Source organism: Orycteropus afer, unplaced genomic scaffold (genome assembly GCF_000298275.1).
Source record: "Orycteropus afer afer isolate SDZICR_OR568_19922 unplaced genomic scaffold, OryAfe1.0 scaffold00340, whole genome shotgun sequence".
Lineage (NCBI taxonomy): Eukaryota > Metazoa > Chordata > Mammalia > Tubulidentata > Orycteropodidae > Orycteropus > Orycteropus afer.
Window position 1 is genome coordinate 2,881,735 of NW_006921927.1, and position 19,821 is coordinate 2,901,555.

Below are 19,821 nucleotides of genomic sequence, written 5' to 3' on the forward strand. Positions count from 1 at the left end.
AGTGGTGTGGGTAGCTCCTGATATTCCAGAAGAAATGATGGCATCCTCAGAGATTGTAACTATACTCTGTGCATCCGGGCTGGGGCATCTGGGATTCTCTTTGATGTCTTCTGCCCTTGATAGGACATATATGCCTGCACATTCCCTTGTTCTGAGGTGTTTCTAAACCAAAATGAAAGATGCACTAGTGTTCAGGCCCTTGCTAAGGCAGTGTGCCAGGAGGAAGCTGTGCGCACCATCTCCAAGATGCAGGAGGTCATGCTGTGCTGCACTCCATCTGCCAGTAGCCTCTCCTCATGAGCAGCACCGGCTGTGCGTGTGTGTGTGTGTGTGTGTGTGTGTGTGTGTGTCATTTGCCAGATTGGCATTTGGTGCATTGCAGTGTTTTGCCACCTTTGGCTGAATAACCCCTTATTCATCTTGGACTCCTGGAATTCTTTTTATTTAGGAAATGATTTTGTTTTCTACTAGGCTACATTAGAAAAAAAATGCAGACACACAACACTGCATGTGAGTGTTAAGTATTTCACAGGATCTTATATCAGACAAGGAGCCCTGATGGTGCTGTGGTTAAAGCACTTGGCTGCTAACCAAAAGGTCAGCAGTCCATGGGAGAAGGAGGCAGCAGTCTGCTTCTGTAAAGATTTACACAGCCTTGGAAACCCTATGGGGCAGTTCTTGGTCCTACAGGGTTGGTATGCATTGGGATCGACTTGATGGCTGTGGGTTTTGGTGTTAACATGGCACTACACTGCTTGTGCTCCTCATAAGAACCCAAAGAGATGGACATCCCCATTTTACTGATGAACTTTGAGAAGGAGGTAACTTGCCCAAAGTCATGCAGCTAATCAGTAACAGATGAAGAGCCCCATCTTATGGAAAAGAAATGAGACAGATCCTGGGGGCACAGGGACCTGTCTGGACCAGCCCAGATGTTCTGATTCCCAATACAGAGTTGTTTTCATTGTCTAAGCTTTTTCCTCAACTCTGAAAAATGACCCTTGGCTCTCCAGAAAGTAGTGTCTTACGATTACTTTTGAAATAGTTCTTTAAGACTGTCTAGTCTTTCCAGCTTGATGGGGCAGGGGTCTTTACCTTATCTCTTTCTCTTTATGTCTTGCACACTTCAAAAGGTTTGCTTTGCATTTTATTTTTCCTACCCTGCATTCAAAACGCCAACAAATCCTAGTACCATCTTTCAAAATTTACTTTAAAGGATGGATTTGAAACCAACCTCTTCCCCATCGGCCCAAAGGAAGCTGAGTACAATTAAACTTGATTTCAGGTGAATATTTAATTATTTCAAACTCAAATATATTTTTTCAAGGACAGTATCACCATCATTGTCACAAGCATGTTAATATGTCTCTTTTGTGAGAAAGTATATGCTACAAGTCATGCTATTCATTAAATTAAAGATATTTTCAATTGAGTCAAATATTTAATGAACAATAAATTCTACTCTCTGCCTCTGGGTGAATAAATGGTGCCTTTCAGTGCAGTGGTAGAAAATAATGTGAGGGCTACTTCTTAAAAGTGCCCTTCGCTCCAATGACCATTAGCCCCTTCGGTTACCACTAAACTTCTCAGCAATTTTCTGTAGCTCCATATCCATCGCAGCCAAGTTTTCAAGTTCTCTTTCCTGGAAAATACAGAAAAGTGGAGGCATGATGTCCTGAATCAATCTATTTTGCTATAGAGGAAGTATGAATAGAAAGGGGAATTTTTGGTCAGCATCACCACGAAACTTGTTAGAAATGCAGATGCTTGGGCCCAACCCATGACCAACTGAATCAGAAACTCTGGGGTTCAGGAATCTGTATGTTAACAATCCCTTGTGAGTCTGATGCACATTCAAGTTTGAGAAGCACTGACCTACACAATCAATAATAGGAAGGAAAAAAAAAAAAAAAAAGGCAAGTACAGCTCTGATCATGCTACATTTCCCAGATTTAAATTTCTGACTGTTCTAGAGTGCCTTTCCTCCAACCTTTTAAGAGCCAATAAAGACACAACCCAAAACCCAACCCAACCCAACCCATTGCCATCAAGTCAATTCTGATTCATGGAGACCCTAGAGGACAGAGTAGAACTGCCCCCATAGAGTTTCCAAGGCTATAAATCTTTACAGAGTGAGACTGCCACATCTTTCTCCTGCAGAGCAGTTGGTGGGTTCAAGCCTCTGACCTTTTCTGTTAACAGTCAACTGCTGTGAACCATTCAGTGCCACCAGGACTTCTTAAAGACAGCACAAAACAACTAATTTCTGTATCACCTGTTCTCCTAACCTAGCAGATATTATTCAACAGTCACATGACCATAGAGAAACCACCAGAACAGTGGTTGTCAACCTTGGGTAAACATTGGGATCACCCGGAAGCTTTAAAAATCCTGATGGCCAGGCAGCACCCAGTCCCAATTAAGACAGAATCTCCAGGGCTGGGTCCCAGGCACTAGTTTTGTCATTGTGGTTGCTGGTTGGTCGATTCAAGCTCCCCAGGTGATTCCAATGTGCAGCTAGGATTGCAAACCACTGCAAGAGGGGGTGGTGGGCAGGTGTGGAGACAATGGCTGGAAATCAATCCCAGAGGTTGTATTTACTCTTAGGGGTACCTTCTCAGGGTGATTTTTAAATTCTTCTCACTAATTTCCCTATTAATATCCTCAGACATCAATCATTTAAAGTTAATTGGAAAAAAAAAAAAAAAAAACAGCCAAAAATTGTACCTCTTCTTCTGTCAGAACTCTCTGGTCCATCCTGTCCTGTTCATTTCCTGCTGCTTGATGTGTGCTTAGCTGCTCCTCAGAGTCATAGAAGTCTGGAAATTCAGCTGCCTTCTTCCTGTAGTGTAGGAGCTGGTCTAGTTCAGCTACTCTGTCATACTGCCTTTTCAGATCCAGCTTGGGTGGCCTGGCAATGTTTCTCTTGTCATATCCCCAGTTCACATCATCCGCAAAAGGCTTTTTCTCCCACCAATCATAGTTGTATTCTGGGAAGAAATTTTTCTCATTCAAGGTCAGCCCGTTTTCCTCTTCACCCTCAAGAAAATCGTCATCTATGTTGTCCTTTCTCTCAAAATGCCTGCTCTTCCACTGGGTAGGGTCATAGTACACATTGAACATCTCCCCTAATTGCTTTCTCTTTTCAGCAGTGTGATGGGGAGCATATTGTTTGTCTTGAAGCCTAGCATCTTCCCTGCTCTCTTTGGTGTCTTTCAGGTCCTCCTGCTGCTGCCACTTGCCTTGAACTTCTTCTTCACCATTCCCCTCACCATAGTTGAGGTAATTTCTGTCTTGCTCTTTCCACTCAGCCTGTGGATGTCTCTTTGCTTTGTCATCCTGGCTTTCTTGAACATGGTGGTATTCTTCTCCCAAGAACCTTTTCTCTTCTCTGGTGTTAGTAGCAGAATATGCACTGGGGTCCTCGTCCCTGCCTTGATGATGCAGTCCCTTTTCCCCTTCATAACCCCTTACTTCCTCACTGCCATCCCTATATCCGTGTGCCATCTCCTCAAGCTCAGAGCTGGGGTGATTTCTCTTGTCCACCTCCTCCTGGCTGTCCTTACTTTGAGGTCTTGGTGCTCGGTACTCCTCACTTCCTCTGCCTTCATATTGTTCCCCCTCCACATTCTCAAGAGCCTGGCCACCTGGGTGATTCCTCACTTCTCCATATTTGGGTTCTACCTCTGAAGCCCTGTAGTGGGTTGAATGGTGGGCCCTCTTCTCCCCTAAACTGGCCATGCCCACGTTTGACTCCTCAGATCTCTCAAGGGAGTGTCTCCTTTCCTCAGAAGAAGGCTTTCCTTTTTGAGAGGACCTGTCGGGCCTGCTCCTCCCATGGTGGTGTTTTGGTCGTCGTTTGGCCACTTCAAAAGTGTCTTCCTCACTTTCCTCAGATTCTTCCTGGCTCTCAGATTGGCTTTTAGACTCTTGGGAGTATTTCTCTTGGGTCTTTCCCCCCTCCTCTCCACTCTCCTGACTGCTCCTTTCCCTGCTGTGTGTCTCCTCCCGGCTGTGTGTCTCTTTCTCAGGGTGCCTTACAGAGGGTTTGTCATATCTAGCCACTAACTCCTCTTTATTTTTAAATGTAGCTTGGTTTCTTTTGTTCGGGAAGATGCTTTGTGTCTCTTCTGACTCTCTCATGTGTTTCTCTTCACTGGCATCTCCCCCTCGCTCCCTTTTCTGGTATTTTTCTCCTTCCTCCTCCTTGTCTCCTTCTTCACTCTTCTTATAATGGTGTGTCTTTGGTTCTTGGGAGGCTTGACTGTCAGAGGGATAAAGGCTCCCTTGGATCTCGCCGGCTTCCGCTCTGCTGTGCCCACCTCCCTGTGCCCCTTTCTCTTGATCTTCCTTTGTTGGGTCTTCCTCCCCTGGGGCTCCTGCTTCCTCCCTACTGGAGGGCGTGTGGGTTTCTAAGGCATCAGATGAGTCTCTTAACAATCTTACTTCAAACTTTTTGTTTTCATTTTCACTTTTCTCTTCATCTTTGACCTCTTTTCCACCTATAATGAAAATACAAAAGAGTAAATATAACTTCAGAATTGCTTGTTGTTCAATAAGTACCAACCTAGGTAATCACCACAAATCCTAAGGATACTAAATATTGCTTGAATACTTTTTTAAATTGATAAAGAATATACTCAGATTCCTTTGAGAAGCGAATGGTATAAAAGCTTCTTGGCTGTGTTTAAACCTAATAATAATCTCTCCATATTTCCATGTTTTCATAATACCTAACTATGAGTTGGAATTGATTCAATAGGAGGTATTTTTTTTTTTTTTTTTTTTTTTTTTAACTAATTCAGAGGTGGATTATTACACCTCTGAATTAGTTGAAAAAATATTACAATTTAGAAGCAGAAGAAATCTTAGAATAATACATCCAGTTCAAACTTCTCTTTTTGCAGATGAGGACTTTGAGGTTCAAAGAGGTGTAATTCTGGATCATTCTTTCCATACTTAGTCTAAGTAGCAGGTGAAAAGTTAGCTTGTGTTACTGGCTGTAAATATCAGGATTCAATGTGGATTTTGTAAATTTTAAATTAATATCTTATCAGTGTTTTATTATCTAATTGTGTAGGATCAATCTAGTAGTAAGTGACAATGGCACTTAGAAAATGCCCATAAGAAGGGTGTAAGTTTCTTCTCTGAGAAAATGACATAGCAGTAGGAAGGACTATTTCTTCATTTAGATCTTATTCACCCAACATGTTCTCAGATGTTGAGGAAAAAAGATGAACTTCAGTATTCTGAGGTATCTATGTGCTTCGTGAGTCAAAAGAAAATGTTATAACCAATATTATAATTAAATTTTTCTCCCCCACCTTTTCCAAAGGCCAATAGCTCCTTTATTAAGTCTTCCTTAGCTCAAGGTGACCAAGAAAGGAGATATGCAGCTAACACTTTCTGAGTTGTTAATTGGGACGCCTTGAATATCCACCTATGTCACTGTGTTCAAATAGAAAGCCTGACACTCAGCCCATTCTGGGTCTGCATCTGTGCTGCCCAGTAACAGAGTTAGCAGCCCTTTATGGTGATTGAGCACTTGAAATCAGCCTGGTCTAACTGAGATATGCTATCAATGTAAAATATACACCAGATTTCAAAGATTTTATATGTAAAAAATAATTTTAAATGTCTCAATAATTATTGTATCAATTACATGTTGAAATAATATTTTGTATATATTGGGCTAAATAAAATATATTAAAATTTTTTTCACCTGTTTCATCTTTTTAATGTGGTTACTAGAAAATATGAAATTATATTTGTGGCTCACATAATATTTCTTTCTTTTTTTTTTTTGCTTGGTGGGGCTTTTATTTTGTAATTTTTATTGTGATTTGGGTGACAGTTTACAGAGCAAATTCATTTTCCATACAGCAGTTCAGACACATTTTGTTTCATGACATTGACTGCAATTCCCCACAGTGTAACAGCTCTCTTCCCACTTCCTCCTTGTATTTATCTCTTCCCTTTGTCCTTCTTTCCTATGCATTCCTGCCCCTTGTACAAATACTGCCCTTCTAATCTTAGAAGGAGGTTTGGGCAATCTACTTTCATAGTGATACTGCCTCGGAAACCCAAGGAGGGAGTCACTATGAGTTGGGTGCAACTCGATGGTATATAACAACATAACAGCAATCTACCATGGTTGATTGTTCTAAGGAGTGCACCTATCCAGTAAGTCTGTCTATTGTATAGCTGGTAGCCATGGGAGTGAGTTTAATTCCAGACCGACCTGAAGGGTAACTAGGGGCCATAGTCTTAGGGGTCTCATCAGGCTCTATCAGACTAGTAAACCCAGTCTTTTTCATGATTTTGAGTTTTGTTCCACATTGTTCTCCTAAATTGATCCCTTTCTGAGAGGTTGACAGTGGTAGCCAGGCACCATCTAGTCCTTCTGGTCTCAAGGTTATATAGTCTGAGGTTCACATTGTCCACTAGTCCTTTGGACTAACTGTTTCCATCTTGAACTGATATTTGCAAAATGGAAAAAATTGGTCTCTTTTGTAAAAATGTCTTAGAAATAGTGGATCTATCTGTACCTCTCTGCTTAAAGCCCAGCCTGGCACAATAACATTCTCGTGTCTTATAAAGTAACTGGAATGTTCCTGACCTTTCACACTCAGACACCTAGGGCTAGCCCATCACCAGTTCCTTTTCCTTTGGAAAGCTTTGGTGGCAATGTGTGCAACATTGGGATGAGGCTAGCCAGGTGGGCAGGGGGAGGCAGGGAGGCTTTGGGCGTTCTGAGAGCCAGCTAAAAGCCCTTAAGACAGGGTTATGGTTTTCAGTGTCAGAGGCTAAGTGGCCCCTTTCCTACTGCCTGCTGGTATGTAGGATCTTGAGTGTCCTAAACACAAGTATTTTTATTTTTTGCCCAGTTAACTGCGTACTGCCTCCAGCAGCTTGTGCCCTGAGGTTTAGCACGGTCTGCTAAATTTAGCTTTAAGCCCCCGCAGGTGAGACTGGAGGAGGGCTGCACTCACTGCCAATCTGTGAACAAAGTGTGAAGCTTACTTTTACTTTCAAGCAAAAAGGAGGAAAGGAATCCTCCATTCCTAACTCTGTAAGGGCAACAAGGGCAATCTCAGCCAAAGGGATTCTTGTACCTGTTAGAAGCTGGATTACATATTCCCTAAAATCTCTTCAGGCCATAAACCTGTGGTTCTTTCCTACTCCCCAAATGCTCCTTTGCTGGTAAGTGCCTGCTGGCTCAAGAGATTGGGAGTGGAGATGAGATGGGGTGGGAGGAAGCGCCATTCGACCAAAAGCTCCACCAATCTTCTCAGAAACATAAGATATAATAGCAGGAGAGAGGAATCAGAATAGGACAGAGGTTGCAAACTGGTGGCCTAGAGGTGAGTTTTGTTTAGCCTAAAAAATATTTTACATGAATTCAAACTCAAAGGAAATATTTAAATACTGTTGTTGTTGTTGTTATTTGCCCTTGAGTCGGACCCAACTCATAGTGACCCCTCCTTGGCGGTATCACTACGGAAATAGATTTCCCAACCTAGGGAAAGTTATTTAAAATCCAATCATAAAACTTTTGAAAAATCAAGACACAGAGTCAATTTCTCCACAGGAGTTAGACTTGAGACATATCTACTCTCTCTCAGAAGGGGCATGTGCCCTCCAGTTTGGGAATAATTTTCTGTCTTGCCACACTCCTTTATGTTATCTGTCTGGCCCTGCTGGGCATATGAGTCTGCAACCCATGTGAACCTTTAAACCTTCCCCATTTCAACATTGTCTTGCTCTCTGAATATAATATCCCCAAAGTCCTTACAGAGGTAGACCTTTTGATTTGTCCTTTTAAATGTCTTTTGAACTCCATCATCGAGTTCATTCCCCCTCTCAGGAAACAGGCCCAGAGAGGCAAAGGGTCTTCACCAGGGCCACACAGCTACTAAGTGACAAAGTAGGGACTAAAAGCATATCTTATAGCCTAGTCAATACCTTCCCCAACTGCATTATGTCCCCTAGTCCATTTGGAAGCAAAGTGGAAGATGAAGTGGAGGGAGCACGGGCAAGAATTGCCACAGGGACACAGATCTGCCTGCAGTGGGGATGCTTACTCTTCTTCAGGACTTGGCGGCACTCAGGTGTGATGGGTGGAGCATTGGACTTCGACAGGGCATTTGAGAGGACCTCAATGATGCAGCGAGTCACCTGAGGGAAAATCCAAAAGCAAGTTGGCAAAAGCTGGGGTCTCTGGCGGACTACTCAGCTCAGAACTGCTTTCGAGGGAGGCTTGACTATGTAACCTGAATTGATGCAGAATCCTTAGGGCAGGAATACAGATGTACATTACAACAATGAAGCATCCCAATACATGGAGACTGAAAGGGGAAGCCTCTACACAGAACAGAGCAAGAGGGCGTTGGTTTGAGGTTAGCCTGAGAAGGGAAATAAATACCCATTTAGGAACAGATTGGAAAAAAAAGATTACGATGACACAGCTGTACTCAAGGGCACTAAAACATCCAGGAGGGATGAAGGACCCAAGAGTAGGAAAGGCACTCCTCATCCCCACGCCCTCAGGGATGAACATGTGGTTTTGTAAGCCTATTGTTGTGAGTTGGCTTTTGTTTGGTTGGTTGGTTAGGGAGTGGAAGAATCTAGTGTTTAAATTCTAGACTTATATTTCAACTTACCATTTCTTCATTGTGGTCCCTGTTATCCACTGGGATAGAACTGACAGCTTTGAAAGAGAAAAAGAATTAGAAATGGCTTGAATTCACTTTTGAAAACAATGTGAACCAAAACTAGCAAAAACAATCTGCACATTACCTCGTACAAAGGGGCAGAATAGGAGCTCAATAGAGTAAATACATTCAGGGAAGTTTGCCCAGGGGTCAGGACATATTGGCTCTAACCAACTGGGCAGTGACTCAGAGAGAGTGGAGTGTGTGTGGAGTGGAGTAGAAAGGAAAATGGGGCTCCATGCTTATAAAAAACAATCAGCTCCCACACACAGGAACTTTGGGGTGATGGGAACGTTCTCCATCTTGACTGGGGTATGGGTTATATAGGTCAAAACTCATAGAATGCTACTCTCAAGATTGGTATATTTCACTGAATGTACATTGTACTTCAATTTAAAAGAATTCAGACTCCAACCACTTTTCAACATTCCAGTGGTCTCCGAGGAAAAGATCTAGACCATGCTCTCTCAGCTTCAACACATCCTTCTCTCTCCCCTCCAACTCTGGGATTAATTGTGTAATCAGTTTTATTTGGATGTGGATTAAATTTTACAGTTCTACAGGTATTACTAAGAATATATTTTAGGCATGTATCTCTATATATACATCCATCCATACTTACACAAATATAGTTTTCCCCTGGAATAGCATTATAACTACTTAAAAATCACCTGGCTGACATCTTTGGAGAAAGAAGACATTATCTTAAGAATTCTATTTTCAGATTCTTTCAGAAATTTAGTGATTAAATAAGTGAGTATTATAAAGATATGGTGTAGGTATTGTAAAACTTCAGGCAACTGAAGGTCTTAGATATTTTCTAAAGAGATGAATATTCTTCGTAAGCTACCTATCTGAAAAAAGAAAATGACATCATTCAGATTTATACCACAGGAACCTGCATGAAAGGCAACCACTAGGCAAAAATCACCTGGGGGTATCTGAAGCAAAATGAAGGAAATATCACATTTATTGGTAAATAGGAAAAACATTTAAATATTATCCAGCCCATTTGTGGTTGTGCTTCCAACATGGAACATTTTGGAAGTAATTTCTTACATGGAAGAGGAAACAGAATGGAACCTTCAGTCTTTCCATCTAGCTGTTTACAGGTGATTTGGGGTGACACCCTGTTACTTGTGGGGTTTGATCAGCAAAGAAGTTACTGGGATCACAAAGAGCTGTTCCATGTTTAATTCTATGGAAGAAGAAGAAGATGAAGAAAAAAAGTTGGATGCTCTACTTAATGATGTAAAGATTCTTTAAATGCAAATTTAAGTTCCAAATAGAGGATAACATGCTATATTAAGGGATATGAAAGTAGGCCAAAATGGGCTGAGGAAACAACCAAATGCTGCTGGAACTCCAAAAATAATCCAATGCTGAGGCTGTACATACGTCTATATATATCAGCGAAAAGTCAGGAAACCATTTGATTGCCCCGCTGCCTCAGTGTCAAATGCATGGATACGTGTGAATATGCATGTGTCCACAAACACACAGCTATTTTTCTCTAGCAATGTCTTTAAAATAATTTGAAAATTCATATACTCTCTTAAGTCCACTATAAATCATGTCCAGTCCACAGACAAGGAAGAAATCTGAGGTAGTGGTAACGTTCTGTTTCTTGACCTGGGTGCTGGTTACACAGGTGTGCTCAATTTATGAAAAATTCATCAAGCTATATACTTATGATCTATGCATACTTATGATCTATGCAGTTTCCTATATGTATATTATACTTCAATGAAAGTTTTTAAACAAACCAAGTCTAAATAGAACCAGGGTTCTCTCCCCATCCCTTCCCCCATGTTCACCCAAAATGAATACAGATCTGACTCCTCCACAAGAGAATATCCTCCCTCAAATCCACTTCCTCTGCAAAAACATGGTTCCGACTACCTTACATAATTACCTCCCTTTTTATCCTCAAGACTTTGCCTGGACAAACTTTTTTATGAATCTGTACCAATGTTCTATTTCCCTTCTCCCACGTTGTCTGAAACCATGTCAAGAACAAGGGAGGTATCTCATGCTCCTAGTGCAGCAGCAAGTCCATAAGACCATATGAAAATAGGCATTGAACAACTGGTTTATGATGATATACTTGAAAGGATAACTTTTAATTGATTTAAATTTCATGAGATTCTGCCAACTTTAGATGAACATTTGAAACACCTTTGTCTTCTTAGGAAATGCCTCAAGAGATTTTAATTTGCCAGTGCCATTTTTTTTTTCCTCTTTCAAAGCTTCTTTGATTCTTTTTCCATTTCTTCCTTATTCTGTGTAAGCCTTCTGCACTAGAAAAGCATAAAGTATTAACATGTAGGCCTATCCCCACCATTCTCCTGGAATTTCCTGATATGGACAACCATGGTTATGGCTGCAGAAGCCCAGGGCAGAAAAGAATTTTGGGTCCCTGAGACAAGAGAAGAGCTAGTTGGGGAAAGAACAAAGGCCTTGGATCTCAGAGATGGAAGCTACTCAAATTTAGTTTATTTATGACCTGCCACCTGAACTTTCCTCCCAGAATGCTTCTTTCCAAGCCTCTGCTTCCCACTCTTACTAATTAATTACATATTACAGGACCCACCCTAGAAATAAAACACCTACTCCATTCACTCACCTTAGTAAATTTTCCTTTTCAAAGCATGAGCTAGAATCTATTTCAATTGTTTACAGAGGCCCAGAGTTATCTGGCTTGTTAGAATCATTTGTAATGTTTGAGAAGTACCTAAAAGCTATGAAGGCCCTGGTGTTCTTTCTGAAATGCAGGTCATGCAAGATCCAGGTGATCCTCCTTTGCCACCCTGGGCGCAATATGCTGGGCTGTTATTTTATCTCCCTAAGTGGCTGTTATTTGGGAAAATTTCTACACTGGCACTTGCTCTTTCCTGTTGAAATCTGTAAAACCCTCTGGAAAGAAATAATTACGAGAAAATCATTCCCCTCATAAACAAGAAGGTATGCTTTTTAAAAAATCCAGCTTTACCAAACGTTACTTGGTAATGCAGTTCCATGCTAATGCTTTTCACTTCCTGCCACAAATGTGAAACAGCTATCACTTAGGTGTTTTTTTTAATTGATATTGACAAATTAGTAACCGTCGTCAGATTTGGGGGGAGAGAAATAGTTTTCTAACTACAATTTGTAGCTCATGTTTGTTATTATAGAACAGTTCTGTTTCTCTGATTGAGGCCCTTCACACTTTTTTTTTTTTGATGGGAAGACATTAGGCTCTGCTTGTGAAACCATATTATCCATCTTGTGAGACATCTAAGTGCCATTATATTGCTTCTAATAGAATCTGTGACAGCAAAGTAATAGCCAAAGGCATGTTGGTTACTGTTAGAGTAGTTGTTATTGTTGTTGTTATGTGCCGTCGAGTCAACTCATAGCGACCCCTCCTTGGGTTTCTGAGGCAATATCACTACAGAAGTAGATTGCCCCATCTTCCTTCCGAGGAGTAGCTGGTGGGTTTGAACCGCCAGCCTTCTGGTTAGCAGTCAAGTGCCTTAGGCACTATGCTACCAGAGCTCCCACTGTTAGAGTAGTTTACCATATATTGTAAACTATTAGAGTAGTATATATATATATAGTAAGATTCAGGGGGCACAAAAGAAAGTCTATGATTACTGTAAAAGTGAGGTACTCAGTAGAACAACTTGCAAGTAAAGCCTTATGATAAATCTGAGAATACCTTCTAAAGTATTAATAGCTCATAAACTATCAAGGTTTAATACCAGATTGAAAATATAGCTGCAAAATAATAACAAGTAAGCTCCTGTGAATGCAGAAACCATCGTATTTAGTTTAATGTAGAAAGCATGTGGTTACTTCACTCATCGTAATATTTGGAGGACACGACAGCTACCGTGGAAGGTTGTGGCTCTCCTTTCAGAAGCTCTTAAAGTAGGAAATGAACCAGATGGTTTCCTGAGGTTTATTTTAGTTCTGTGATTTTGTTAACTAACAAATTCTGCTTGAAGGGTATCGTGTCTCATTGCCAGGGGGCTAGGCAGAGAGAGGTGGATGGGAATGACAGCTAAGGGACAGGATATCTTTTGGGGATGATGAAAATGTTCTGAAATTTGATAGTGGTGATGGTTGCACAATCTATACTAAATACACTAAAAACCACTGAATTGTACATTTTAAAAGCGTGAATTTTATGGTATATGATTTTATCTAAATTTTTAAAAAAGAATATAATTCTCCATTTTAGCTGCTATTAAAATATGAAGCTTTATTAAAATTTAAGGAGCTCTGGTAGCATAGTGCCTAAGGCACTTGACTGCTATCCAGAAGGCTGGGGGTTCAAACCCACCAGCTACTCCTCGGAAGGAAGGTTGGGCAACCTACTTCCATAGTGATACTGCCTCAGCAACCCAAGGAGGGGTTGCTATGAGTCGGGTCTGTCTGACTCAACATTAAAATTTAAATAAAAGATCCATAAGTGTTTTGCCATCATAATTAAATAAGTCCCACAAATGTCACTGTCTTCCTGGTCTACAGCACATTGTATAGCATACCCGAAGTCTTGTAAGCAATTCTTTTCTGAAAAATGTTTTAACCACCAAGGACTCTTCATTATTCATTTGATTTTCTTTAATTAAAATAAGACAGTTTATAGGCAATTTGTAAGAATAATAAGAATTTTAGAAAATTCTGAGGTATGTAGCTTTTAAAAAATATCACTGGCTTTCATTTTATATCTTTATAATTTAAATCCAGTCTTTGCTGTCAATGAAAACTTCACATTCATGGATGACAATGCCTCAGTTCTAGTTAGAAATGTCAATTTCAGATGAGAATAATTTTCTATGAGGTCATAAAAACAGCCAAAGAAATCTTTATTCATTTTAACACACACACACACACACACACACACTTTTCAAATATCCAGAGATCATCTCTTTCAGATTGAGAGTAATTTTGAAAGACTAACTCCACAATCTTTCACACACAGAGAGTCAAATATTTATTTATCTGCCAAATTGACTAAAAATTTCTTTCTACTAGTCCACAGATACTTTTTGTGGTTATTTTATAGTTTAGTTATTTTCATGGAATATAAAAAGTAAAAATATCTAGTGCAGTTTCCATTCATAACTGAAAATGGATTCATTTGAGTTTGAAATTACCTTTCTTCAGAGATGGAAATACAAAACACAGAAAAGCAGTATATTAAACCTGTACACACAAACATATATTATATATGACCATGTTAATAAAAATTAAATGTCTTATATGCACCCTGGACTTACTTTGATCGCATCCTGTTTATATATAATAATAATAAAGAAATGATGCACATGCCAGCCTACTAATATTGTAAGTAGTCCTGTCTTTCCTTGGTCATCTTGCTTTATGCAGTCAAACAAATCCTCACAGATACAGAATCAGACTATAACGGTGTTCCTCTATACCCATAGAGAGAGTTTGACATCTTAGAAGTGAACACAAAATGTGGATTTTCCTTGGAGATGAGGGCACATTTTCTTCTTTTCTATAGGAAAATGCAGATAGGAAAAGTCTGAGATCCTCCTGCCTGGGCTAGGAAGCTCTCTGGCTTTTTCCGGGTCAGATAGTGGGGCGAGGGAGGGAGTTTAAGGGGAGCACCCAGGGAAAAGACAAAATGAAGAACCCGCAGCTAGAGGGAAACACTCTCTTCCGCCCAATCCTCCCTCTTTCCCCGTATCGGCCTGCAAAATGCCCGAAAGGAGGGGAAGGTGGAGGCCGACGCTGTCCGCGGTGCTGAACGGTCCGCCGCACCCACTCACCAGCCACTACCGCGGCTCCCAGGAGGCCGAGAAGCAACGCTGGCTGCATGGCCAGGCTCGCCTGCACCTGCGCGTAGAGAAGGTGACTGATGCACTGATGGGGCGAGGCGCAGAAGGAAGGCGAGCGAGAGATGATCCGTGTGTCTTGGTCTCCGCGGTGTGGCGCGGTTGGCGCAGACCCTGCTCTTTTAAAGGGCAGGCGGGGGCCGCAGGGCCTGCAGCCAGGAGGCGGCGGCCCCTTGCTCAGCACTCAGACGTCACGAGGAGGCCCCGGGGGCGGCGGCTCAAGAAGGCGGAAATTTACGCCAGTCCAGTCGCCTAGATGCGCCTGGCCTATAGCGGGGGTAGGTAGGAAGGCGGGCGAGGGAATGGGAAAGGTGAGGGGAGGTAGTGCAACTCCGGGCTGGGAGGACAGGCGCAGGAGTCCCGCTTGGCTTGCCCAAACTTACTCTGCATGCCCACCCCCCGCCCCCACGCCTCCAAACCAGAAACATGTGTTTGAGGCTACGTGCATACGTAAGTGGTTCTGGTGAAAGAGTGCCTGAATCTGTTTTGTATCTCCATTTCCCAGTGGAGGAAAAAACTATTGCTATGGTTGTTGTTGTTGCTATGGAGAGAGGATTAAATGGTTGGGATGGGTAAAACAGGAGTAATGATTTTAAAAATAAAAGGGGTAGCCAGATATTGTAGGACCTGCTATTCCTTCCAACATTTGATATTTATATTTATCTACCCATCCATGATTCTGTCTATTTATCTGTCTGTCGTGAATCTCTTTGAATACACAACATGTAAAAAACCAAACCCAATGCCATGGAGTTGATTCCGACTCATAGGGACCCCCATTGGGTTTCCAAGGTGGTAAATCTTTATGGAAGTAGATTGCCTCATCTTCTTTCCATGGAGTGGCTAGTGGGTTTGAACTATCAACCTTCTGGTTAGCAAATGCCTTAGGCACTGCACCACCAGAGCTCCTTACACAACATATACACGCGATTAAAAAATACGTATCAGGCCGTACAAAAGGATTTGCTATAAGAGCTCTGGTAGTGTGGTGCCTAAGGCACTTGACTGCTAACCAGGAGGCTGGTGGTTCAAACCCACCAGCCACTCCTCAGAAGGAAGGTTGGGCAATCTACTTCTGTAGAAGTAGGGGTCGCTATGAGTCGTATCCAACTCAAAGGCACATAACAACAACAACAACAACATAAAACTCTCCCTTCTACCTCTGTCTCTCCCTATTCTCCAATTCCTCTCTGCAGAGTTAACAAGACTTGACCACTCTCTGTTGCTTTGTCTTATTTTTGTGACATATATATCTGCACCTTCTTTTGAATGACTGCACTACATTACATTGAATGAGCACACCGGAATTTATTTAACCAATCCCCTTTCTGATAAATAATTAAGCTGTCACCCTTTGACCATTAGTTACTCCTTTGCAACAGAGCAATAGACCCAGAGGTGGTAATGGCGTTGGTGATCCTGATTTTTCTTGCACTACGTAAAATAGACATACTTATGGGAATGGAGTTCTGGTGGCATAGTGCCTAAGGCATTTGACTGTTAACCAGAAGTCTGGCGGTCCAAACCCACCAGCCACTCCTTGGAAGGAAGACTGGGCAATCTACTTCTGTAGAGATACCGCCTTGGAATCTCATAGCCACGGAGGAGTGGCTATGAGTCCGAATCAACTCTATGGCAGTGAGTTTGTTTGTTTGTTTTTGTTAGGAACTAGTACATCCTACAAACTCTGTGTATTGTCTTTTGCTTTAAAATTGAGATAGGAAAGTATTTTATTATTATGTGTTAAAGGAAGGAGAAAATTTTTCAGAATAGTCTTGACATGGATTCCCTCAGCCTAATGAGGAATAGAGTGAAAAGCAGCTGGCAAATGCTCTGCACAGAAGAGAAATAATCCAGAATCCCCTCTGATAACACAGAGAACAGAGTGAGTCTTCATTTGGGGTGTCTTTCAGGCAAGGAAGATGCTTGAATGCACAGCTCAAAGAGGTTTGATTTCTTTTTGCTGAAAATTAATGAGGCTCATTCTTTTTGCATGTGGTGAATAGATGGTAATGTCTTTCTGAAAAGGAATGGGAATTATTTTGCAAAGAACACAGCCACAGAATATTTAAAAGAATAGTGTTAAAAATTATATTAGTAGGAGAACTGGTAAAATTTGAGTAAGATCTGTAGATTGTGTAATTATATTATATCAATGTTAATTTCTTGATTTTGAGAATTATACTATGGTTATGTAAGAGAATGCCCTTGTTTTTAGGAAACACACCCTGAAGCTTCTAGAGGTAAAGTATTGTAAAAATGGTGTTGGGGAGGCATCTGACCTCCTCTAACTTCACAAGGGGGAGGAGGATCAAGATCAACATTAACAGCCCAAGGCTGATTCCTATGAGATGAAGGTCTGACATGCCTCCACCCTCCATTTTTTTTTCCCACCAATTCTGATACCATCCCTCCCTCCCACGGTGCTCTCTATTTCTTTGCTAGGTTCAATAATTTGTTGCAAAGGCCACACAGAACTCACAGACTACAGTCATGATTATGGGATTTATTAGGGAAGTCAAACAAAAAAACCTAACTCGCTTCCCTCAAGTCAGATCTGACACATACAGATCTGACACACAGCAACCCTTCCTTGGGTTTCCGAGGCAGTATCACTACAGAAGTAGATTGCCCAATCTTCCTTTTGATAGTAGGGAAGTAACGGTGTACAATTCAGGATCAGAAATGACTCAAGATAGAGTTCTTCAAACAGGACAGCCTCTTTTCAGCAGTGCTCACAGGCATGCCTCTCTCTGACCCTCAGCCTCTTGGCTCCTTGGCCTCTGCCCTGCTTGAGCAAGTGTACAAAACTCTTGTAGCTCTGTTGATAAATGCCTAGAGGCACCCCGCCCTGCCAGCAAGCCTCCTGTCCTAAGCACTTATCTTTCTCACTTTGTGAGTTCAGAACTCATTGAGCTGTCTGTCTCCTGCTAGATCTCCGGTTCTGTTGCTGCCATACCTCTGTGCTACTTCTTGCTGTCTCTTGAAACCTCAGCAAAGTGCTACAGCTCTGTCTTCTGGTTAGAGATGGTTCATTGCAGAGATGTGGGTCCAAAGGATGTGCTCCACTCCTGGCTCTTCTTTCTAAGTGGTAGTGAGATCCCTCTTTCCACCTCTGGGATGGCTCATTTTAAACCTAATGGGATGACAAAACTGACCAATCCCCATGTCAGAGTTCCATACAACTTATTTGCATGGTCCCACTCCCACAAGGGTGTCATGTACCTTATTTTTATTATTAGCAAGCTATCCAATCCCCTTGGTGGGCCATAAGCACCTCACATTCGCATAGTCCCAGCCAGTCATCTGGTGGAAGCCACAAAGACTAAGGCTGGAAGGGCCATATTAAATAATTCACTGCACTTCAAGTATCATATGTATAACTTTCAAATATTGCTGAAAAAATTATAAAGATAGGGAGAGAAAAAGAATACTCAAGCAAATGTGATAAAATGTTAACATTTGGGGAATTGAGGTGAAAAGCATATGGAAATGTTTATATCTTTTTACATTTTTCTGAAATCTGAAATTATTTTGAAGCACACAAAAATGAATGTTCTTGTCATAAAAGTCATGAAAAACTCTGTAAAGCAATGGGTTCAGAAAAGGGAGGGGTCGAGTATGGGCTCTTTCTCGGGTACAGATGCGTGGGAAGTTCTTCTACAGTTTAAACTGCATAAAAGCTCCAACTGCTCTTCACAATGCACTGATTGCCAATAGTTCTTCAAAAGCATCACCTTCTAGGAGCATCCACGTTCCTTTTTTCCACTGAGTTGCCTCTCGTCTTGTATCCTTTCAAATCATGGGGTGAAATAATGTTCATGTCATCTTGTGACTTCTCAGACTGGGCTAGAGCTAAGTTCACTACTCATCAAGACAAATTCTGCTGTAAGAAAAATCTTTTCAGTATTTTGAATTGAATTAAAAAAAAAAAGTCACCTTGGCCCATGTCTAATTCCCACATTCAGATTTACCTTTCTTTTACTGGTATTATTTTAGAAAAATTTTATTATTTCACCTTTTATATTTTAATCTTCATATGCCAGAAAGAAAAAAAAAAAAAAGGCACAGAGAGTAGCATTTCTCAGGAATTCTCTCAAAGCAAGGTAAAGAGGAGAAACCAGCTCCTTAGTAACCAGGGTTTAGAACGCACATGATATGAGAAGGGGGTATAGTCACATTTTCCCCATATCTCCACCCAATTGTTCTAGACATTTTTACTGAAGTGGCTATCCTTTTCCATCTGCAGTGTCACATTGGGAAAAAAAAATCTAGAGTCCATACACATACACACAGGTATATTTCCAAATGCTCGTTTCATTTCTTTATTCCATGTGTTTATATTTGGAGCAGTACCACACTTTCTCTACCATGAGGGCTTTTTAATAAGTCTTGATATCATGTGGAGAAGACTTTCTTACCACATTTTTCTTCAGGAGAATATTGGCCATTATTGTCCCTTTGCATTTCCATACATCTTTTAGAATGAGTTGCCTATTTCCATTGGAAAAAAAAAAAAAAATGTTAGGGTTCGAATAGGAGTTGCTTTGCATTGAATCTGTAGATCAATTGGGGATAGCTGACATCTTTACAATATTGGGAAGATTTAACTTTTTGATTGGTGATTATATTCTGGATGTAATGTCATTTCAAGATAATGGCTGTCTGTATTTGATTGAGCTTTGCTCCAGATTTCAGGCCATGTTGGGGCCTGTTACATATATATCTCATCCTCCTTGGGCCAATACAAAATACCAGGTGGAGGGGAGGGAAGCCATAGGAAGCCCATTTCTCAGGAACGCTTGCAAAGAATAATGAAGAAGGGCAAAAAACATCTCTTTTAGGAAACAGGGTTTATAGTAAACTATGGTTTTGTAGTGGTCCTGAAACAGGTTATCCATCAGGGTCTAGACATGAAAATGAAACCAGTACAGGGAATTTAATATAGGAGAGAAAACACAGGCATTAGGAAAGTTGAAAGACCAAACAGAAAGGCCAATCTTAGGAAACAAAGAGATTAGCAACTACAGGCTGCTTCTACACTCCTACTTCTGGAAGGATAAAAGACATGTGGAATGATTGAATCATAGCTGTACATATGCAGGTTTAGTTGATACTACCAAAGCCTCTTCTCAATGGTTGTATTCAGGGCTGAGATTGAAATCTGGTTTGTGAGGTTCTGGCAAGATGGTGGACTAGGCAGAAGGACTGCACAGACGCTCTTCAACAAAGAAAAGGGAAACCAATTAACACAGACA

The 19,821-nt window shown here is 41.2% G+C and overlaps 1 protein-coding gene across 1 annotated transcript; it reads right to left on the minus strand.

Moving 5' to 3' along the window:
• Positions 1 to 1,558: 1,558 nt before the first annotated feature.
• CHGB (chromogranin B) lies at positions 1,559 to 14,546 on the minus strand. The gene is made up of 5 exons (XM_007952476.1): positions 14,498 to 14,546; positions 8,664 to 8,710; positions 8,085 to 8,178; positions 2,728 to 4,502; positions 1,559 to 1,642 (listed from the first exon to the last, which is right to left on the minus strand). The coding sequence occupies exons 1-5, from the start codon at positions 14,544 to 14,546 to the stop codon at positions 1,559 to 1,561; spliced, it is 2,049 nt and encodes a 682-aa protein (XP_007950667.1).
• Between the last annotated feature and the right edge of the window lie 5,275 nt (positions 14,547 to 19,821).